General features: G+C 37.0%; 2 protein-coding genes across 5 annotated transcripts; both read left to right on the top strand.

Moving 5' to 3' along the window:
* Nucleotides 1-3,137: 3,137 nt before the first annotated feature.
* LOC103330424 (calcium-dependent mitochondrial ATP-magnesium/phosphate carrier protein 2-like) lies at nucleotides 3,138-6,264 on the top strand. Of its 4 annotated transcripts, none has more exons than XM_016794053.2 (5): nucleotides 3,142-3,533; nucleotides 3,821-4,321; nucleotides 4,667-5,455; nucleotides 5,569-5,659; nucleotides 5,761-6,264. In XM_016794053.2, the coding sequence occupies exons 2-5, from the start codon at nucleotides 3,892-3,894 to the stop codon at nucleotides 5,936-5,938; spliced, it is 1,488 nt and encodes a 495-aa protein (XP_016649539.2). In that variant the 5' UTR covers nucleotides 3,142-3,533; nucleotides 3,821-3,891; the 3' UTR covers nucleotides 5,939-6,264. The 4 variants fall into 4 exon arrangements, with proteins under 4 accessions (XP_008231227.2, XP_016649539.2, XP_008231226.2 ...); XM_008233004.3 differs by having other exon boundaries at nucleotides 3,817-4,321; XM_008233005.3 differs by having other exon boundaries at nucleotides 3,138-4,321; nucleotides 5,569-5,645; nucleotides 5,761-5,928.
* A 5,413-nt stretch (nucleotides 6,265-11,677) lies between these two features.
* On the top strand, nucleotides 11,678-23,350 carry KUP3 (K+ uptake transporter 3). The gene is made up of 14 exons (XM_089050474.1): nucleotides 11,678-12,231; nucleotides 13,440-13,557; nucleotides 13,665-13,748; nucleotides 13,950-14,099; nucleotides 14,220-14,543; nucleotides 18,078-18,131; nucleotides 19,170-19,410; nucleotides 19,513-19,758; nucleotides 20,306-20,356; nucleotides 20,502-20,762; nucleotides 20,982-21,034; nucleotides 21,392-21,506; nucleotides 21,601-21,855; nucleotides 21,944-23,350. The coding sequence occupies exons 1-14, from the start codon at nucleotides 12,161-12,163 to the stop codon at nucleotides 23,029-23,031; spliced, it is 3,111 nt and encodes a 1,036-aa protein (XP_088906600.1). The 5' UTR covers nucleotides 11,678-12,160; the 3' UTR covers nucleotides 23,032-23,350.
* The last annotated feature ends 49 nt before the right edge of the window (nucleotides 23,351-23,399 follow it).

Below are 23,399 nucleotides of genomic sequence, written 5' to 3'. Positions count from 1 at the left end.
GATCATGAAAACTCTCCAAACAAAGAAGACAAAGGTTTTATTTTATAAACTTTTTCTTTTCAAGAAACAAAACACGTTGAAAACCAAATTACTTGATTTGCACAATCTAAATAAAATCAAAAATATATTTTCCTATTCTAATGATGATCACAAGTGAAGCCCAAAACAATAGGAAAGTAAAAACCCAAATAAAGGAAATTTATGACAATCCTACCATTAAAGGAGTCCTAATATTATTAGGTCAACTACCAAGAATATCTCAACACATTTAATAATGTGATATGATTAAAACTTGATTTGCAAGTAAATTACTTTAAAAGATAAGTAACAAATTATGGATAAGAGAAAGAAAGAATAAGTAAAAAGATATTGCAAAATATGCCTAAATGAGATGCACTCATAAATGGATTCTAAATGATTAAACTCAAGGAAGATCAAAGAAATAAAATCATATTAGATTCCAAAAAATGTTACTATTATAAGTGCATGGAAAATGACATGTCTTACCCTTCAGATAAAATTGCTCATACGTGTTAAGTCACAATTTTGGAATTCGGGGATTGCTGAGCTGTTTTAATCCGGCAATTTATGGAAATCAGAGACAACAATTTTGCTTCAACCCTACAACTTAATGACACTTCCAAACCAATACTAAGTTCTAAGAAATGCCAACACAATTTTATACTAACAAAACCAAATAATGAATTTTTCCATTTTGGGGTTGCACTAATTAATTTTCGCAAATTGGTTTTTTGTCAATGAATTGTCTCATTTTAGTGTTTTGTTAATGAAATTCTCACTTTTTTGGGTTTTGTGAATACATTTTCCCATTTTTGGGTTTTGCTAATAAATTGTTGTATTTTGGGGTTTCCTTAAAACCTGAAAGGCAAAAATTCAATTTTGAAATTCCAAAATGTGAAAATTCATATGAAACCCTAAAATGTGAAAATTCGTTCATGAGATGAAACCTTATAATGCAAAAATTCATTTGGGAAACCCCAAAATGTGAAATTTCATTATTGAAGCCCCACAATAATTCATTAACAAAAGACTAAAATGCGAAAATTCATTCGTGAAACCCCAAAGTGCAATTATTGATTTGTGAAAATCCTAGAATGTGAAAATTCATTTGTGAAACCCAAAAGTGCGAAAATTCATTAATGAAACGCCAAATGCCAAAATTCATTAGCGAAAGCATAAAACAATTATCAAGAATCAAAAATCAACAAAAACAAAGATAATTAGCTAAGAAATATACAAAGAAACTAAAGGTGTGCATTAAATTGAGATTTTAAAAGACTATTTATGAATAAAAAAATCTAGTGGATTTAAGCAGAATATAATGACTTATGGGATTTTATTTATGTATTTCTTTAATCAAGATTTTTTACTTATGAATTTTAAAGAATTTTTATGACAGGATTTATAAGATATGAAAGGACCACATGGATTTCTTCCGAGGTCAATAACATAAGATTATTTTTTTAATGAAATGCTAATATTATTTCATTCTTTGTATGTCTTTATCAATTAAAAAATATATATTTAAAAATAAGAAATAATATTAAAAATTCTTAAAAGATCAGGAACAAAAAAACAAAAACATAAAACTCTTTCTATGCCCCTCTATGTCTTCTATCTTGGCAGCCCACCACCCCACTACTCTTTTCTTCCCTCAACCCGACACCCACAAAACCAATCTTCACTCTTGGCAGCCACCCTTGCACTTTTGTATGGATTTTGCAAGTAAACTCCATGCCCACCTCGTAGTTTCAGGTTTCCACAAGGACCCACAAGCTTCCACCAAACTCCTCGAATCTTATGCCCAAACCCAAACGGGTCCCTCCAATCCTCAACTCAAGCTTTTGAAACCTTCACAAAACTAGATGATTCCATGTGGTGTGCTTATGAAGTGCCCTGTGTGGAATCACTACTTTCAAGAAGCCATTTCACTCTATCACAAAATGTTACACCATGTAACCAGCATGAACAAGTTTATATTCCCTTCCATTTTGAGAGCATCGGGATATGGTGATCTGAGTGTTGGAAGGAAGATCATGGGAGGATAATAAAATGTGGGTTTGATTCTGATGAGGTGATTGAGACCTCATTATATACAGTACATCACATCAATCAATGCCAACAATTTCAATGCTTTTACTTCTCACATCTGTCAAAATCCTTTGTTTGCATCAAATCTATTTTAACAGTATAAACTAGAGTCAGCCGCGCCCTTTGGGACATTGTGTCGAACAGATGTGTGCTGCTCCACATATGTTAGAAGCTTGTTTGTTTGAATTCTGTGAGAAACAACGACAAATTTATACTGTTTAAATTGGGGGTGTTGAAGGTGATGTAGAATTCACAAGATTATGCAACACAGAGGGAGATGGGGATGGAAGGAAGGTTGTGGCTGCCCCAATAGCAAGTGGCTATCTGTATTGGTGGGTAAGAATGAGATTTGAGATAGGGCTTGATATTTATACCTATTACTAAAAAATTCCACACAATTTCGCAACGCTCTTTTTAAAATTATAAGACTCTTAATAAAATACTACAAAACTTATTTAAATTATTTAAATCCTAAAATCCCAATTAAATACACCCTCAATTGATCCATATTTCAACGTAAAGTGTAGAATGAATTACCCAAGAAAAACTGACACACGTCACAAAAACTGATGGCACATGTAGCTGCCGCGTTTTTTCTTTGATTTATTATTATTTTTCAATGATTTAGCTTTTAAATTTCATAATAAATATAATAAAAATATAAAAAATCCACCGAAAATCCTATAAACTCCTTGTGACGTAATTGAATTAGTTGTCTTGGATAACGTTAGTTTTGTAAAAAGAATAAAGAATTCACCGGATAATAGTTATATTTAAAAGATTAACGAGTTTTTACAGAATACATAATTATTTTGTGTGAAAGGTAATAGAATTATATCTTTTTTGGGGGTAAACATAGAGCAATACTATTTGAACGGTAAAATCTCTGAATAAAACTAAAGTAACAAAGAAGCTAAAAATATTAGATATTACAAAAGAAAAGAATATAAAATATTAATTTTTGACATATCGGAGGGGTAGGGAATTATATGTCAAATTGCTGCAGGGTAGATGAAATTCAAATTTAGAATTTTGTATTTGACAACTTCGTTTCGTTGGGATGCTCTAAGCGTAAAACTCACGCTACAGTGGACACCCAAGAAATTAAAGAATTCTTTTCAGGAAAGAACAAATAGAAAATTTATCACGCTACAATCACATTTTCGTTTTCATTTTTATTTTTGTATTTGTTTTTATTAGCGAGAAAGAAAAGTAGAATTTTGGAGTACACAAGAAACAAAATTGTATGATATCTGATCTGAGGCTGCGATGGTGATGGGCAGCTTCTTCTTTCCTGATATTGCTGCTGACGATCCCCGGCCATCTGAAGAAGAGCAATGAGGTCCGGTCGATTATGCACATTCGGCGTAGCGTAGGGCCTTCACCTCGGCATTGAAAATTCGTCTCTGCCTGCCTACTCGGTAATTATCTGTCTTCTTCGCGTTGGATATGTTTCTAGACCTAAATCCTTTTCCATTTATGCATGTAATTTTGATTCTTCAATTCCATCAAATTCCAATTTGTTTTCCTCATCCTGTCTGTGCAACTTAACTGCATTTCACCGGTTCCAAGGTTTGATAATTTACTCAACTAAACCGTAGAAGAATAATAGAGTAATAGAAAGAATAGCTATATACGAATACTGTTACTAAACGATGAAATACTTATGTATTGGGTATTTAATTTAAGTTTCCTTTCCATTAGACAGAGTGAGTGAGAGAGAGTGAGAGAGAGAGAGATTGAAGGACATAGACGTACAAATAGTGTTGTTTAGTTGTTATGCCAATGGAGGAGGAGGCAATGCAAAGCAAGGAAAAGGCAGGCCGAAGAAACGGGTGCAATCCCGTTACGAAAGGTGGCCCTTTGTCTATGGATCATGTGCTTTTGGCCCTGGGAGAGACCAAGGAACAGAGGGAGCTCAGAATTCGTAATCTCTTTAACTTCTTTGACACCGCAAATATTGGTTATTTGGACTACACCCAGATTGAGGCTGCCCTCTCTACCCTCCAGATACCCTCCGAGTACAAGTATGCCAAGGATTTGTTGAATGTCTGCGATGCCAATCAAGATGGCCGTGTCGATTACCAAGAATTTAAGCGCTACATGGATGATAAAGAGCTCGAGCTCTATTGCATCTTTCAAGCCATAGATGTCGAACATAATGGTTGCATTCTCCCTGAAGAGCTCTGGGATGCACTTGTAAGGGCAGGTATTTCCATGCAATTGACTGACTCTGTTACTGCTACTACTACTACTACTACTGCTGTTGCTACTCTTCATTTTTACTCTATCTTCATTCCTTCAAGCTCTCATGACTAAGCCTTTCATCTACTTGTTTGAATGTTTGTGCTTCTTAAATTTAAAGACGTCCGTCTAGTCAAGCGTAAATAGCCTCTATCTTTCTCTGATTGTATAATTCAGTTTATCAGTGTTTTTTGTTTTCTAGGAACTTATCGTATCCCTTAAGACTTCAAATATAACTCTTGTCGCAAAAATTATTTTCCTTTGGTGAATTGTTTTCCTTCTATAAGGCACACCAGCCCCTCTTTTGCAGGAATTGAAATTGATGATGAGGAACTCGCACGTTTTGTTGAGCGTGTTGATAAGGATAATAATGGTGTTATAACATTTGAAGAATGGAGAGATTTTCTTCTGCTGTTCCCTCATGAGGCAACCATCGAGAATATTTATCATTATTTGGAAAGGGTATGCCTTGTTGATATTGGGGAGCAGACTGTAATCCCAGAGGTCATCAGTAAGCATGTCCATGCAAGCAGATATTTGATTGCTGGGGCAGTAGCAGGAGCAACATCACGTACAGCTACTGCTCCTCTTGATCGTTTAAAGGTTGTTTTGCAAGTACAAACAAAACAAGCTCGCATTATGCCAGCAATAAGGGATATATTTAGAGAAGGGGGATTATTGGGCTTTTTCCGTGGCAATGGTTTAAATGTCTTGAAAGTGGCTCCTGAAAGTGCCATCAGGTTCTACACTTATGAAATGCTGAAAAATTTTATTGTCCATGCTAATGGTGAAGAAGATCAGGCTAATATTGGTACTGCAACTCGCCTTGTTTCTGGTGGCTTAGCAGGTGCTGTGGCACAGACTGTTATTTATCCCATGGATCTTGTTAAAACACGAATCCAAACTTATGCTGGCGAAGGTGGAAGAATTCCAAGTCTTGGAACTCTGTCTAGAGAAATATGGGTTCAGGAGGGATCCCGGGCATTTTATAGGGGCCTTGTTCCATCTCTACTTGGGATTGTCCCTTATGCTGGCATTGATCTTGCTGCTTATGAAACCTTGAAAGATATGTCCAAGAAATATATTCTGCATGACGGTGGTAAGGAGTTCATTTGTAAATTAGCTTGCACCTCATCCTTTAATTATTGTCTTGCCCCAATTCTGTCATTCTGTTATATGCTGTATTATTAATTTTTTTAATTGTTTTTTTAGAACCTGGTCCTCTTGTGCAATTGGGATGTGGGACTGTATCAGGAGCTCTTGGTGCAACATGTGTGTACCCATTGCAGGTTGTCAGGACAAGGTGCATTTTGGAAATAACGATATCTTGATGCATTGATTTTTATGATACTTGTTTCAAGTTAGTGTCTTTAAACAGACACTAATTCTGCTACTTGTTTTCAGAATGCAAGCACACAGTGCATATAAAGGAATGGGTGATGTATTCAGGAGAACCTTCCAACATGAAGGGCTAAGGGGATTCTACAAAGGAATATTTCCAAATCTCCTTAAAGTAGTCCCATCTGCAAGTATTACTTATATGGTTTATGAGTCCATGAAAAAGAGTTTGGATCTGGGATAAAAGCATTATGCAGCTCCAAATAATTGACTATAGAGTTGACACATTGACAATGGTATCGTGATAAAGATGTTGAATAAGGTTCCTAATTGAATAGATCAAATCATTTTTTTTTGAGTCATAGCATGAATAATAGTGCCAGCATTAGATTTCTTAAACGGGCAAAATTGGCTTGTCCGTAAATTTGGGGTGTCCCAAAACTTATATTAAGCCTCATATGCATATGCAATGGGGCATTGTTGTATTGTAACACTGAAAAGTATAGTGTAACTTGAGCATATTGTAATACCTCTGGTATAAGTTATAACCATTTGCCCATTTTATGTAAATTTTTTGTAACTGATTAGGTTGGTTTTTTAAGACTGCTGTCACCCGCTGCTAGCTAGCTAAATGGTAGGTTTAAGAAGCCATTTGTGCCACTTCAGGGTTTCATCGATCAGGCTGGGAAACTGCCATCTCATTCTTGCTTGAGTTGAGTGGCAGCTGGATGCATTGCCTTGGTTGACACCTCGTACTTGTTAGTGTTGTTTGTTAGACATCTGTGTATCTATATTTGGGCTTCAAATCAGCTCTCAGACCTTTCTTCTGTATAGTTGTGTGTTGTGTTCTAGTTTGAAATCTTTATCATTCCATCTCCTACCTGATATGAAAATACTGCTGCCTGATTCTTTATAGATATTCAGGACATGCGATTATGGTACGATTTTCTGTTTTTGGTTACAGGACAACCATTGTCGTTATTTTCGTGACACCACTGGAAAGGTTTGCAGCCCAATTTGAGTTCACAATTGGTACTCAAATATTTGGGCAGGGAAATTGGATTAGGCCTTAGCCTAGTTTTATGATATCAAAGCCACTATTAGTGGGGGGATTATGTTGGCCCACTTTTGCTAGGCAACAAATGGCATGCCCTTAGATTACACTGATCAACTAGTTTAAGCGATTTTTATACAAAATTTATTTTAGGCTAATACGATAGGCATGGGTCATGCTGATTTTACGCTATTCTTTTATTTTAATTTTTAATTTTTATTTAAATTCCCTTTCACGTCTATATTTATGCAATGGTTTTGCCACTTGTGTCCTGCCTCTAAACAAATGTCCTTTGCCATGGGATTATGAAATTCCACGGAGTACGTCCAAATACACTTGACTCAAGTACACGCCTTACCAATATTTATATCATACAAATACATAAAAGAATACAGGAATAAGAGAAATTATATAATACTATGATAGTATGGCTACATAGTGATACATTTTGTATATGTGTTATAATATGGATGGACGATAAATATACTTATATTATAATATATTCACTTATATTATAACATATGTATAAAATATAGCACGTAACCGTATCACCGTATTATTTTATAATCAAAGTTAAAAAATGAGAAGAAACAAAGTACGTATCTATCTAGCATAATATCAGCTGAGATATTATATGCTCACTCGCTACTAGCAAGCAAGTAGCAGCTGCTTCGGCATCTGGTTCCTTTGATACATAGGTACACTAGTCAGTCTGATAAATTAAGATAGGTCGTCTATTAATTTATAAATAAATAAACAATTGGGATTTGGCCCTATTAATAAATGCTGCATCAGCATGTTTTATCTAATCCGCGCGCCACAAGGGAAGTCGTGGATTATTCTTTTCTTTATGACTATGGGAAAGAAGAAAGGGCCTTGGGTTTGAGTCGTAATGTTAACCTGACATTCGGATATCGACTAAATAAATAATTTGACTGGAAGAAGTGGTTGACGATACATACATGCATTGATTCATTCATTCATGTGCATGGATCAAATCTTTTGCGTTTTTGCGTATAATTAAAGACTAGCTAGAGAAATAAAATCATTTGCTTTAGATCAGGGTTCTCGATTACTTAATTATGACATGCTACTGTTCGTCCTAAAATTAATACAGGTTAATTCTTACAGTTAAAACACTAGTCTTATGGCTAAATAACTAAAGGTCCAAACCGTTAAGGACTTATTCAGTATCTATGAAAGCCCAAATGGTAACCAGAAAGGCCCAAAAGCCTTTCGGACACAAGCCGATCTCAAACATTGACCAACGCATGGTCAACAAGGGCTTCGGAGACAAGTAGCGCTTCGGACACAAGTGTCTGATGCTACAATTCAACATTTCGAATAGAAGTGTTCGAAGCTACAGTTCAATTCAGACATAAGACTTGTCCGACGCCATAGTCATGGTTTCAAACACAAGCGCTACAGTCCCTCTTCGGACATAAGAGACGTCTGATGCTACAATCCCATTTCGGACAGAAAATGTCTGAGGTTACAACTAAAGCCAAATTAAGTGAATTAATAACCAATCTAAATGGTTGTTAATTACAGTCCATTTAAACAAATAGCAATTTGAGCTTTGGGTAAAAAACAATTCAAACTGCTTCATTTCTATAGGTGGCCGACAGGGAATATTCAGTCTCAAACAGGTAAAGAATGGTAAAAAACTCATAGCTGACCCAATGCGGCGTCACCTGCAGAGCAATCCCAAAGTTTGAGATTAAAGAGCACCTCCCCTGATCAACTTGAAAGGCATGCACACATTATCTTGTGAATTCTCTATAGTTTGAAGTAGCAGTGGCCATCAAGTCATCCTTTTTCTAGACCTTGAAGCCTATAAATAGAGGAAGAAAGCTCAGTATTAAGGATCCAATATCGAATCAATCAAACCTATTTTGAACAGCCTTCAAAATATGCTTACTCTCGACAACCTGGAAAGTAACTCAGCCTCAAACTCTTGCAAAGCATCTCACAGCAAACCAAAGTCAAGTCTTGAATCGAATCCTCTCCATGTCTTTGAGTTCCCAGTTGACAACTCCCAATTGGAATTCTATTCTTTTCCCAAAAAACATACTCTGTCCAGTTTCCAGTTGACAACTCCTATTTGGAATTGCATTGCTATTGTTTGTAACCTATATGCTCTGCCACATCGCTTGGTATGATTTGATAGTTGGTCTCGATTTCCAACTCACTTAAATGAAAACTCCTATATGTGGTTAAGACAAGTTTTAATTGTAGGTATTTTGACAAACTCTCATCGGACATACCTTATGCATTGTCCCAAGTAGACTGCAGTTATGTCCGATGGAATTCGTCTCTGTCCGATGAGGCTCCTATAGTTTTGTTGGAACCAACTTTACTTTTATTTGTACTCACTATTAAGCATCTAATTGGATATATAATTACTTCCTGATATTATGTCATCCATCAGACACTTTCATGCAAGGCTTGTTATTGTACTTTTGTCCGATGATAGTCTAAAATCATCATCCATCTTGCATTTTATTCCATAAAAGGTGAAATATTAAAGTCCTCTTCGTTGTGGCATAGAAAAGAACCTATCTAAAGCAAGATTCCCCTCTTTAGAGCACAATGACTTTGATTAGAAGATAAGAAAACAAGGGCACAACACTTTAATAGGCTTAATCTTCACCTCACTCCCTTTCTACTAGAAGAGTATCACTAGTAGTGGCATGCCTATCGCAAATCACCATAAAGCAGCTTTCGAGTCCACTCCAGGGCCTAGATCTCTCTCGCATCATTTCCTTCACCAACAAGCAACCGCTAGCTGCCAACGTATAGCCTGCTAGCGGCCAGGGGCATCGCAGTGTTCAAAACTTGACGAACATATATATATATATATGTTATTTTCCCAGAAAAGAAGCCTATATAGAGATCAATAGCAGAGAAGGCGCCTGACATTATTACTAAGTATTATTTTATGTATAAACACTACCGGAAAAAAATACACTTTCCCGACCAATGTAATATTTGTCGGGATAGAAATTTACCGACGAATGTTGTCAGAATATCCCGACTAATTTTTTTCTTTCCAGACAAAAGACATTTTGTTGTAGTGAAAGAAGATGAATCAGAATCGATGCCAAATTAAAGCAGCTGCACACAAGCCAGCGGAAAAGAATCAATGCCTTCGATTTGGTTGGAAGCTATTCAGTTTTGCCAGCAACATCACTGAAAATTCCAATGCTGTATTCGTGATGATACTCTTATTTGAAATTTAGGAAAGGGGGTATATAACAGAGAAAGAACAGCAGCATTTTCTAGTTTCTACCCGCCAGCATCCCATATGCATATATAAGATAGGCATGCTTACTAGTTACTATTTATATCTAACTAGCACGAAGTTATTGTGTGTATTACATATGTACATATATGATGAATACAATCATCAATATATAATTATAATTATGACGCCATTTGTTTAATTTCTTTAGTATTTTTCTGCTACTCTTCCTTGTTTGTAATATCTCATTGAAATCAGGATTCAGACCCATCTTTTCTTTGAGCCAGTGAACTTGCAGATTTGGTACTTGTAAAAGATGCATATATAAATGAATGTTGAATGTTGAGAGTGAGCTGCAGGCTCCCACATGGACATGTGGGGATCAGATCATGTCATTGTCACATTTAAATTTAATGAGGAATGGGCTTATTCTTTTTACTTTTTTGGGGCTGAAAATATTCTTCAATAATTCCCATTTAATTTTAAAGTAATACCAAAAAAAATAAAAAATTGTGCGTTGGTGTTAAAAAATTAGTGTAATAAATTGATGTTATAAGTTGTTAAGTAGCTAAAGCTAAAGGCTTAAAGCTAATAAGGAAAACAAACGATACTTTTGACTATTGACTGGCTACAATACGAGGGAAGCTTCGTCTGTCATTTCACTTAAGCTTTAGCCTTTAAGATAAGTTTTGTATGATCACTTTCCTTCTTTCAAGCCAAATTTAAAACATATTATTTACTATTACCTAACAACTTTTTAATAGAATATAGTAAATGTCACATTAGAAAGTTAGAAGTTAGATCATGCATGCATGCTTTTAGCTAGCCTTTGAAGTTCCCCTTTTCCAAAATCCCACATTAAAGCCAAAACAGAAGATGCTTCATGCTCAGCTTCCCCATCATGCAAAGTCATGCTCGTGAAGGAAAATAAATACATGTCTAGATTGAGTTTATTTATAAATTTGTAAAATAAATAATCAAGTAGAAAATGGCAACTTAAATTCGGTGCCTTGTGTTTTATGCTGCATCTGCATGACAGGCAGGCACAGATACTATTATACTATTACTTAGGAATTTGGCTCACATTACATGCATGAATGAATTCTAAAACCGGGTTTTGAGGGGTAAGCACGTTTGTTGTAATTAAAGAGGGAGAAGATGTTACTCATCATGATATATCAGTTTACTGTAAGTTAATTGTCACCCCAAAGAAATCTGTATCTGCTCAACAAATGAAAAGTAATTAAGAGAAAAACTTGTATACCACGTACGGGAACGGGATAGTCCTGTTATATCCTCGCGACTTCTTCTTGAGTACAAATAATTCACAACACAATCGAGAGTTTCTGCGAAGCCATCCAAACAAAACATATTGAGATTGAGAGACAGAAGAGAAAACCCTTCCCTTCCCTGCCCTGACCTGCCCTGGCAAGATGGATATATTTACCGATTTAATTACCAGTTATTAGTTATAGCGTATAAAATAGGTGGCAGTTGGCGGACACATGACAATCGCCATACTAATTTAATTATTTGTTTAACAATAAAGTAATAAAAATAAGGGTTTGGAGTTGGGACGTTATGAAAGGAACTTGGCACGGTTTTATTATAAATGGATGCCGTTGCTCTGGTCCAGCGAAAACCTCTCTGGCCCTCAGCTCTCTCTGTTTTCTTTTTCTTGGAAATTAGACATTATTTCTATCTGTATTCTTCTTCTACCAACATTTAAAAGAATGCTGCTTTTCTTTTTGTTGCTGTAGATTCTCTTTCCCTGACACAAAGATAGATACATAAATTTAACAGGGTTCAGTTGGCAACTGGCCTAGCCTCGCCTCTGTGAGTGGGAGAAAAAGAGCTAGGATATATAGATAACAGATAGGATAGGACCCTAGAACAATATTGTTCTGCGTTAAAAGCTAGATTATCTGAAGAAGCTCTTGTCTTGTGGAAGTTGGAAACCCTTGGCATACAACATATATACCTATATATATGTGTGTGTGTATTAGGTCTCGGGGTTATTTAGAGCGCTAGGAAGTTGCTTGTTCTTGATCGAGTTTTGTTGTCATGTTATGAAAGCCAATAATACTGCTGCTTCTGTTTCCTCAGAATCCATACAAAACTAGGGTTCGTTTTAAAGGATTGTTTGTGTATAGAAGAATATCAATATCATGTCATCTGTGATAGCACGAACAGGGCGACATCGGCAACGCTATGAGAACAATTTTCGCCTTGTTTCTGGGTATGCCCTTCTTTTTCATGCTAACTTTTATCCTTTTTTTTTCTTTCTTTTTTCTGGGGCACTTTAGTTTGGCTTATTGTTTATCTCTACTGTTGGCATGCTTTTTCATCGTTCCTTGTTTAATAAGTTGCAGCATTAGTCCAATTTTCCATTTGTTTCTTTGTCTCGAGTGCCTTCAAATTTAAAATCTCTTGTCAGGCTCCTCTTAATTTCTTAATGATAATATAAAAGGTATCTTTTTTATTCATCACCAAAGAGAAAGTTTAAATAAATAAAAGATATCTTCCGATCCCGGGTCTCAAAACCACTAGCATACTTGACTTTGTGCAGGAGCCTGGAGGAGGAGAAGCATCTCCAGGTGGCAAGTTCTATGATGTAAATTAATTGTCTTCTTCTTCTCATATGAGAATATTGCGTTGCATTTTATTCTTTACACAGATGACATCAAAACAATCCCTCTCAGCTTGACTTCAATTTCTTAAATAAAGTTTTTGGATTTGCGTGATCTATTTTGTCTCATTTATAGAATTCTTAATCCCTAAATCATTATGATAATTACATATATATAATCATCCATTACATTATCTTGCCCTTTCTTTCCTCGGAGAGGACACCAGGATCAGCCAGCTTTAGGTGGGAATTTATGATCATATATATTCACATTGCTTTAATTTTATTTTTTAATTATAAAAAAGAGAGATGATGTTGTCTGCGAAAGCTTGATGTTTATGGTTGGTGGTTGATCACAAATAAAATCATGTGAAAGGTAATTTAAGTATATGAAAAAGGATGTTAGATAGAGTCCGACCAAACAAAGACGTCATGGATGATGGATCTTAGTCTCATTGTAGTCCAAATGCTGCCTCGGTAAGAGTATCTATCTTTTGTTAAACGAAAAATTCTCTGAAGATTAAAATTAAGCAGCAATGGTACGTATATGGTATAAGGAACGGAAGGAACTGGGATCTTCTACAAGTATTTATACGTACAGAAAACCATACTTGGATCCTAGGCTGCATTTCGACATTCGTCTAAACTAATTGTATGTACAGAAGCAGGCAGGCGTACATACGTATCATGCTTGTGTTGGGCTGCTGCAACTGATTGCCTTCTAGCTAGTACTTGTAGCTATGGCCTGTATTATTATACTATTACTTCATATGAATTATGACTCATATACGTACCTTGTACATATATGCATGCAACAGATGTATTCCTTACCGGATAACAGAAGACGATGAAGATCATCACAACGGCGATATTGAAAACAGGATACAAGTTCTTATGGTTTCATCACCAGACCGTGATGACAGAGTGTTCCCAAAAGTACGTGTACTTTAATTTCCCATCCCATGATCTGCTGGCTGGTTTTGTTTCTTTATCATGAAAAGCATTCATGCCCATGTTTTTATATATTATTCTGTTGTGATCAGGGTGGATGGGAGGATGATGAGACTGTCTTAGAAGCTGCTTGCCGTGAAGCCTTTGAGGAAGCAGGGGTGAAAGGAACACTAAGAGTATGTTCCATTAATCTAAGTATTTGTTCTTTTTTGCATAACTTAACTTAGCTAGCCTCTTCTGTCAAAAAAACACGTAACACTGATAACGTATATAGTATAGTGCTAGCCTAAAGTTGAGAATTAACATATTATTCATTCGCCATTTGTTTGTTTTTTCAATTAGCTAACACGTTACACGGGGGCTTTCTATTTGTTCAGGAAACTCCTCTGGGAGTCTGGGAGTTCAGAAGCAAAAGTAGCCAGAAAATAGAAAGCCTGGAAGGAGGCTGCAGAGGGTACATGTTTGCATTAGAGGTCACTGAAGAGCTTGAGAGCTGGCCAGAGCAGCAAAACCGTGATAGAAAATGGGTTAGTGGGAGGAATTAACAGTTTCTGACATCTATCTATCTTATACTCTAGATGAACGCATTCATTTCACAGGGATTTAATTTGTGTACGTTTATTCAATTACTCTATTATGATGTATAGCTAAACATAAAGGCGGCATTTAGACTGTGCCGGTACGAATGGATGTGTAGAGCATTGGAGGAGTTTGTGAGAGTTATGGAAGTCTCTGATGATGATGAGGGTGGAAAAATTGAGATAGGAGGAGAAGAGAAAGGGGAGGCATCTGCCAATGTCAATGCCATGCCTAGTGTTCCTGCTGTGACAGATCATCATGTGGTGGCTGAATGTCAAATAGTGTCCTCAAACTGTTGCATAGAGATAAAGCCTTCTCCTACTAGTCAACAACTGGTCATATCAGTTCATTGTCATGGCACCTGGCTCTCAAGGGGTTTGCCATTGAGTCATTGACATGAATTACTCACATGAATCATGATCACATCCTTTCTTCCTGCCGGGCTTCAACTCTCATCTCTCTATGCCATTGCCAGTAGTGTAGGCCAGTAGCCCCTTCAATATCTCAGTCTCCTCCATAAATGTTTGGTCAAACCATCTCATTTTTATCAGCTTTTAAATTCTTCTTCTTTTTTTCTTCTTATATGTAGTATATGTAGATGCATGCAAACTAACTTCAACTTGATGTAAAATATGTATTTTATATATAAATGTAAGCTACATTTCGATATCCCTGATCACCTTAATATGTATTTAAGCTCTCTCTCTCTCTCTCTCTCTCTCTCTGAAGTTACTATTGCAACTAACCATTAGCTTCAGAAGCTCCTATAAAGAGCCTCATGATCATGGGTGACTAATTGATGATCATCATCGGATAGAACCAACTCTTGAGGTAGATGGACCAACAACTAAGAGCCTATGAAGTGATCAGATTCAGATTCAGAGCCATAGTTTTTTTTGCTCTTTCTGAGCCTGGACCAGTTGTTACCTTGAGTGAAGGTGAAGCTAGCCTAGAGTAGTCAAAGATTAGAAGTTATATAATATGCTGATGGGTTGCATTTCCTACAAAGAATAAATGAACCCTGCAATCTGGGCAAGGACGAGTTCTACAACAGATTTTGTGTACATAGGGCCATCAGCACATCAGTCCGAAAGAAAAGAAGAGAGTCAGGCCCATTTGCCAGTGGCTTTGACTCGTTGGTTACTTGTTTTGTTTTTGGCCAATCACCCGTTACTCCTTTTTTACTAAGGTTAGGAATTGGAAGGGGATAAAATTCACATACACGGATACTATAAAAGTTTGAACTAAGGATCATTTGGTAGCACACCAAACACCTGTGATGATTCAACTAACACTCGTTACTCGTTTAGATAGTGTGCGTAATTAATTGAAATTGAATTTAATTACAAGGGAATCCAAGTAAGTATCAAACTCAAACTGCACTGAACTGATAATGATGGATAGGCATACACAATTCAATTTTGTCAGCTCCTTCCCTCTTCCTGGAAATTCTCTTGCTGGTGCAAAGTGCGTACTTGACCTATGTGTCTACTTCACGCTCCTATAATGTGTCTGGAATCCACATACAACCAACCAACCAGATTCTCCCGCGTCCAAAACGTGTTCTCTCTCTTTTATCAAACAATTCTAGGCGGGGAGGGAGGGGCCACGTTATAGTTCCAACTAATCATCTCACGCTCATCTATGTATATCTGCCCAATTCATCCTTCCATGAGGTCATCACCTATATATTACTCTAGACTTTATTTATTTATGAATGAGGAATGCAAAAAAGAAGGCAGTACCAATATGGAATGTAACATGTTATAATTTTGGTCACTTCTCAAAATTTCTCATCGTAAGGCTCAACTAGGCAACAATTTACTATTTGCTTAAAAGACCACCTGCTACACCCTAGAAAAATAGGGACAAATGTGTCAATAACAAGTCCCCACCCATCGATGTTGTTAATGTGGTGGGCATCGTATAATTACAAAAGGGAAAATAGGACCTGTATAATATTGGTGTGATGTGGACCTATTCATGAATATATCAATAACCAATTATTATATGATAAATGTTATTGCCAGCCTTCGTTTATTGAAGACAGTCTTCTAAAATGTTTGATATGAAAAAACTAATTTCTTGTACAGAAAATAATTAAAAGTCATTTACACAATGCAAAATGTTAAAATGATCTGACATTTTCAAAATTGGACAAATCGGTCCGGTTATTGTCCGACAGTAACATGAAATAACTTTTATATCATTATCGAATAAGTAATACGAGAGTTGTTTAATGTCACTCTCAATGAATGACATAAGAGTTATTGGCATGTCATTGTTGAACAATAACTAGATCAATTTATCTAAATTTGGAGGCATTGGACCATCCTCCAATTTGTACTTATATATTATAAAGCCCCTTTGTTTTAACATGAAACATAATTATTGGGCCGTATAATTTATAAACTAATTTTTTTTTCACCACACCTTCTTATCTCACAGTTGATTAATGTACAAGTTACAACCCAAGCATCACCTTCTTGCCGAAGATTAAAATATTGGATACCTTGTTGTCGAATACTGAAGTTTCTTGGTTTCCCCCTCTGTGGTGGTTTTTTTGATGATATCTCACATGTCCGTGTCTCGAGTGCCTGGTAGATGTTAGAGGGGCACTCTCTCTAGAGAGAGAGAGAGAGAGAGAGAGAGAGAGAGAGAGAGAGAGAGCTCAGTTGTCGTGGCCATCGTGTTCTCTAGCCCCGTCACCATTCACAATGGGGGATTTTACATGTTGGGGAGGAGTTTATGTGTTGTGTTGAGAATGGTGGGTGGACAATTACTAAAGGTTAATTTTGGTAAGTTGGGTGGGTGTTTCGAGTTAATACATGAACATTTCCTTCCAATAATTGAAGGGTAACAATAAAATTCCCTTTACTAGAGAGAAATCATCATCAATGTGCGTGTTGAATTTGGGGGTGTGAATAAATACTGAATAGATAAGATACATAACATCCAAAATCCGGAGGAATATGATTCCATCACTGAAATAAATTATGAATGATTATGACGAGTTGAACAGAAGATTTGACCCAATCCCCAGATGCCGAGCTCCTTCCTTCCCTCTTCCTGCCGTTGTGGATGATATCATATCATATATTTATCTTTTCTTTCTTTGGGTGGGTATGGTATGAAATGAAGATGAATATCATGGCTGGCCGAAGCCCAAACATGAAAGTGTGCCCGTGGATTGGGTAAAACTTAGTTGCAACGGTGTTATCCGAATCAATAATACTATGTCATGTAGAAATATTATCTCGCATGTTATAGCATTATCGACCGAGAATAGCACCCGTTTGATGGAAGTCTCTCTCCTGTGGATGATATTTGATTTGGTGTGATTTGTGAAAGAAACAAACATACGTGCACCAAACGCGCGTCCTAAATAGACTTGCAGTAATACAAATAGGTGGCGCAGAGGGAGTGGGAAAGGGAAATGTCAAATGAGACCACACCACACCTCACCTCTCCCTAATATATGAGAAAAAAGGAATGCCAAATTTTAAGCTTGATTAGTTATAATAATTGATGCAATTTGGATTTGGATGGGAATTGGAGCGAGGAACTCAACTCATGTCTTCTTCTTCTTCTTCGTCTTCTTCTGGTTCTACTATTACCTATAGCTCTTACTCAAATCTAAATAAAAAAAATGCTATCTTCTCCTCACCTATATAATAAATAAATGATACATTAAAAATAAGATATAATAATAGTGAGCGATTATTAAGTTTAGTTTTAATAAGCGTTTGATTGAAAGAGCCAGGGCTCGCATACGCACGCACACACGCACAGAAAGACACACAGAGGAGAGCTGCGAAGGGAGGAGGTGTTGAGCTGATGAGGTCCTTGAGAGCCTTGAGGGAGAGTTGTTGAGTTGAAGAAGGGTAGGCTTTTAGATAATCTCAGATTAGATTAGATAAGATTAGCTAATGGAGCCCGAGTCTGGAATTTCGACGCCTTCCCGCAATCCTCCTCCTCAGGTTCAATCTATCTCTTCTCTCCCTACAACTCATTGCTTTCTTTACATTCAGTTTTACTCTACATATATCTCCCACATCCAAACATTTCATTTCATGCCAAAATCTCTCTTTTTGTTGTTGTTGTTGTTGTTGTTGTTGTTGTTGCTGTTTCTGTTTCTGTCCCACTGGGCACTGCTCGATCCACAAATTTTTTATTTCTTCTTATTTAATATGTGCTGCCTCTCTGTAACCAGTAACTAGTTGTGATTCAGAGATCTTAGGAATTCTTACTGTTTCCCGCATAGGTTCTGCCTCAATTTCAAGTTCCAATTCTTCGCTATAGTTGTAGTTGTAGATGGTAGGTTGGTGACACATACTTTTCTGTTGGTCAACTTGTTGTGTGTTCTCTGTCCTGGCCTGAGGCCTCTAAAAAATTACAATTATTATTTTCTATTTCTCTGGCCGGTGATGTTCGCTTCTTACAATTAAACATTATATATTATTTGGGTTTGACCCTGCTTCATTTTGACTTTGATATCATTTTTTAGTCTTCTGAATTTGATGGTCGATTGCTCATGCATACTTGTTACTTCTTCTCTCTCTGTCTCTCTTGTTCCCCTTGAATAGCTAGCGTGGTTCGTGTATTGAACTATTATTCCTCCCCGACTCCTTTCTTGTATGCTTGTACTAGCAGCACTTGTAGAGTGGCTTTACATTCCTGACATGGACTGGTGTTTCTTTCTAGCCTTAACCTGAAATAAATAATATATGTAAAGCATATACTCTGTTCTGAGTTGTAAACCAGCGTAGGCCTTGTTATTCATGTAACTTCTGTCATCAGTGGATACAGTATTGAACAGGAGGAACACTGATGGAATGCTATCTCAGTCAATCACTTTGATATCAACTAGTAGGCGTATGAGTATAGTTTGTGTTCTCCAATTAAGGATTTAATCATAAATCATTTTAGATATGGATTTCTTCTCCTCTGCCCTGGGCTGGAATGTGATTCATTTGATACCAGCTAGTCTAACCAATTAAACTCTTGTTGCTTTGCAGCTTTCATGGGTGAATCTCTCCAGAAATCTAATACTTGCTTATCAAAGCCTTGGCGTGGTTTATGGGGACCTGAGTACTTCTCCTCTCTATGTTTATACTAGCACATTCATAGGGAAGTTGCAGAACCATAATAATGAGGAAGTGATATTTGGTGCATTTTCCTTAATTTTCTGGACTCTTACACTGATACCCTTGCTGAAGTATGTCTTCATCCTATTGAGTGCTGACGATAATGGTGAAGGTGTGGTGAGACTTGGAGTTTGAATATGATCTTTGTGTGAACTCTCTTACTTTACTTTTTATTGAGTCTCTACGGGGTCATATTCATTCTAATTGATGTCAGGTGGGACATTTGCTCTTTACTCGTTGCTTTGCCGCCATGCAAAGTTTAGTTTACTTCCCAACCAACAAGCAGCCGATGAGGAGCTCACAGCTTACAAATACGGTCCCTCATCACAGGTTGTAGCCTCTTCCCCATTAAAAAGATTTTTGGAGAAGCATAAAAGGTTACGGACAGCCCTACTAGTGGTGGTATTATTAGGAGCTTGCATGGTCATAGGAGATGGTGTGCTCACTCCAGCAATTTCAGGTAAGGTACTACCGTACTAAGGTTGGTGCTGTGAAACCGATATTAGTCAAAGTTTCGCCATATGCCATTTTCTTGTCCAATAATTGTCGATGTTGAATAGAAATATGTATTTATATAATGCCCTTTCCAGAACCTCGGGACAGATGATAAAAAGAAAAGAAAAAGCCCTTATGATAACGTTGTTACTAAGTTTTCTAGTCCTCTTGTGGACATCCAATTAAATTGAGACAAAACTAACTCAGTTGTCTTGTATGTGAGATCCCTGATGTTTACATGCACTGTCTGCTACATACAATTCACGTTTGAAATATGTTCGGACCATTCATTTGGTAGAGCCACTTCATAATACAATATCCTCCATTCTTTCTGTTGTTTCTTGATATGGTGACTGTTTTACTTGCTCAAATACTGTTAAGTTTGCAGTAAGCTCTACACTATGAAAACATCTTCTCCAGACAAACACAGATTATTGAATTTTTTAAATCATATTCTTGCACTTGCATGGATTAAGGAGTTAAATCTTTGAGCATTTCTTTTTCACTTGCAGTTTTATCATCAGTATCAGGGTTACAAGTTACAGAGGAGAAATTAACTGATGGTAATTAGTTTCTCTTTATTACCCCTTGCCTTTTATTTTTCCTTTTTAATGAAAAGTATAAACTCATGGTGCCTATTAATACTTGTATATTTCACTGCATATCATCTATTTGCTTTGCTTTTAATATGCTATTTATTATCTGTAGGTGAACTCCTCTTGCTTGCCTGTGTCATATTGGTTGGCCTGTTTGCTCTGCAGCATTGTGGCACCCACAGGGTAGCGTTTTTGTTTGCACCTATTGTAATAATCTGGTTGATATCAATATTTGCCATTGGGCTGTACAACACAATACATTGGAACCCAGCTATTGTTCGTGCATTGTCGCCCCACTATATTGTCAAGTTTTTCCGTGAAACTGGTAAAGATGGTTGGATTTCTCTTGGTGGGATTCTCCTCTCAATAACTGGTATGCTGAATCTGGAAATTGAGGGAAAATTATTACATATACATAATAAATTACTTCTTGTTATATTGCTGCAACTATTTTCATGAAACCCCTTTTATTGGAGTTTTATCTTAGCTCTTCAGGAACGAGAAGTTATCGAAACAGTGAATTTCGATATTGAGTCTTGCATGCTTGCTTTTTAAAATAAACTAACTGTTAGGCATCTCCATGTTTTGTTAGGTACTGAAGCCATGTTTGCAGATCTTGGACATTTCACTGCCTTATCAATAAGAGTAAGTTTATGATTTTTCTTGTGTTCTGCACAAAATGAAAACATTCAGCTCTACATTGTTTATTATGGTTTATGGGTACGTAGGGCTGATTATTGAATGAATTCAATTGAATAAAAGTACGCAGAAGAGTTTTCACTTTTGGAATTCCAAAATGCAATCTGGTTCCGATTCTAAATTTTGGAAATCTTGCACGCCCTTCCAAAATCAAAAGTTTCATATTTTTGAAAATTTGGAAAGTCTAAGATTTAGGATTTTTACTCTAAACCACTCGAACTTTGTAGGCCTTGTTCATTATGATGTATTAATGGTCTGTGGAATTTTGCAAGTGATTATGCATGTTTTTTCTTGCATTTGCAGCTTGCGTTTGCATTCATTATATATCCTTGTTTGGTAGTACAATACATGGGTCAAGCTGCTTTCCTATCTAAACATCCCGACTCCATTCGTTACAGTTTCTACGACTCAATACCTGGTTAGTTTATTCTGACATTTATGAATGTTGCCTTCAGAATTTTATTCTATATCTGAGTTGGTAATTTTGCTTTCTGTCCTCCCTTATCTGGCAGATCCTGTATTTTGGCCCGTCTTTGTTGTTGCTACCCTTGCAACAATTGTTGGGAGCCAGGCTGTTATAACCGCTACTTTCTCCATCATCAAGCAATGTCATGCCCTTGGTTGCTTCCCCCGAGTCAAAGTTGTCCACACCTCAAAACATATATATGGGCAGATCTACATCCCAGAAATTAATTGGATACTTATGATCCTCACTCTTGCGATAACTATTGGATTCCAAGACACGACTTTAATTGGAAATGCATATGGTACGTTATTTCTTTGAATCCCTTCCTTTCTGTCTTCCCCCTTCAACAATTAAGCGAGGATGACAAAATGTTCACTTTTGGTTCTCAGGACTTGCTTGCATGATGGTTATGTTTATCACGACGTTCCTTATGGCACTTGTAATAGTCTTTGTTTGGCAGAAAAGTGTGGTTCTGGCTGCAGTTTTTCTGATTTTCTTCTGGTTCATTGAGGGAGTCTACTTATCAGCAGCACTCATTAAAGTGCCTCAGGGAGGATGGGTCCCTTTTGTTCTCTCATTCATCTTTATGATCGTTATGTATGTCTGGCATTATGGTACGCGGAAGAAGTATAACTATGATCTGCACAACAAAGTTTCATTAAAATGGTTACTTGGCCTTGGCCCCAGCCTTGGTATAGTCCGCGTGCCTGGGATAGGCCTCATATACTCAGAGTTGGCAACAGGAGTTCCTGCAATATTCTCTCACTTTGTAACAAATCTTCCTGCATTTCACAAGGTGTTGGTTTTTGTTTGTGTAAAATCAGTTCCAGTTCCAAGTGTTTCACCTGAAGAGCGATTTCTGATTGGCCGGATTTGTCCAAGGCCTTACCGTATGTATAGGTGCATCGTCAGGTATGGGTACAAGGACATTCAACGGGATGATGGAGACTTTGAGAACCAGCTCATCCAAAGCATAGCAGAGTTCATCCAGATGGAAGCAGTGGAACCACAGTTCTCAAGCTCTGAGAGCGCATCATTTGATGGAAGGATGGCTGTGATAAGCACCAGGACGGGGCAATCGAGTTCGAGCTTAATAGCGAATGAGCAAGAGGTTTTTGGTATGAGCGACTCCATCCAAAGCAGCAAATCTTTGACCCTCCAGAGTATAGGATCAGTGTATGATGATGAGAACCCACAAATCAGGAGGCGCCAAGTAAGGTTTCAGCTACCCTCAAACCCAGGTATGGATCCTGCAGTGAGGGAAGAGCTGATGGATTTAATCCAGGCCAAGGAAGCAGGGGTGGCTTATATAATGGGGCATTCATATGTGAAGGCTAGGAGATCATCGTCGTATCTGAAGAAGCTTGTGATTGATATGGGGTATTCATTTCTTAGGAAGAACTGCAGGGGACCTGCTGTGGCACTTAACATTCCTCACATCAGTCTTATCGAAGTTGGGATGATATACTATGTCTGAGTCCTGATTGTTTGAAGGAATTCGTTACTTACAGATTCTAGGGGATAGGGAGCTGTCTCATATTAGTCTAAGCTCATGGGAGAAGTATGCTATAAGGCAGAGGCTAGGACTAAATAATATTTGGTCGCATCGCAGATTTCATTTGGAAGCATCTTTGCCTCTGCCTGCCTGCCTGCGCTTTTGTTCCAACGTAACGTGTATAGATGAATAACATGGAAATCTATCGTCATTATTATTTGGCAACTCACTTGGGCTTTCAACATGCTGCATGCATAACTTCAATTCGATGGTGAAATTTGTCATCATTTTTTTCCCTCTACTCCTTCACCCCCCATTTTACTTGTGCTAATATAACAAGTAGCTTAATT

The sequence above is a fragment of the Prunus mume genome, linkage group LG4 (assembly GCF_029339155.1).
Source record: "Prunus mume cultivar Tortuosa linkage group LG4, ASM2933915v1, whole genome shotgun sequence".
Classification (NCBI taxonomy): Eukaryota; Viridiplantae; Streptophyta; class Magnoliopsida; order Rosales; family Rosaceae; genus Prunus; species Prunus mume.
The sequence above is the reverse complement of the archived record's forward strand: the minus strand, read 5'-3'. Positions and strand labels throughout refer to the sequence as shown.

Coding starts and splice junctions, on each gene's coding strand:
- LOC103330424 (XM_016794053.2), top strand. CDS start 3,892: ATGCCAATGGAGGAGGAGGCAATGCAAAGCAAGGAAAAGGCAGGCCGA. Junction 4,322..4,666: donor GGATGCACTTGTAAGGGCAG/GTATTTCCATGC, acceptor CCTCTTTTGCAG/GAATTGAAATTGATGATGAG. Junction 5,660..5,760: donor TTGCAGGTTGTCAGGACAAG/GTGCATTTTGGA, acceptor ACTTGTTTTCAG/AATGCAAGCACACAGTGCAT.
- KUP3 (XM_089050474.1), top strand. CDS start 12,161: ATGTCATCTGTGATAGCACGAACAGGGCGACATCGGCAACGCTATGAG. Junction 12,232..13,439: donor AATTTTCGCCTTGTTTCTGG/GTATGCCCTTCT, acceptor TGCATGCAACAG/ATGTATTCCTTACCGGATAA. Junction 14,544..18,077: donor GGGGTTTGCCATTGAGTCAT/TGACATGAATTA, acceptor AGATAAGATTAG/CTAATGGAGCCCGAGTCTGG.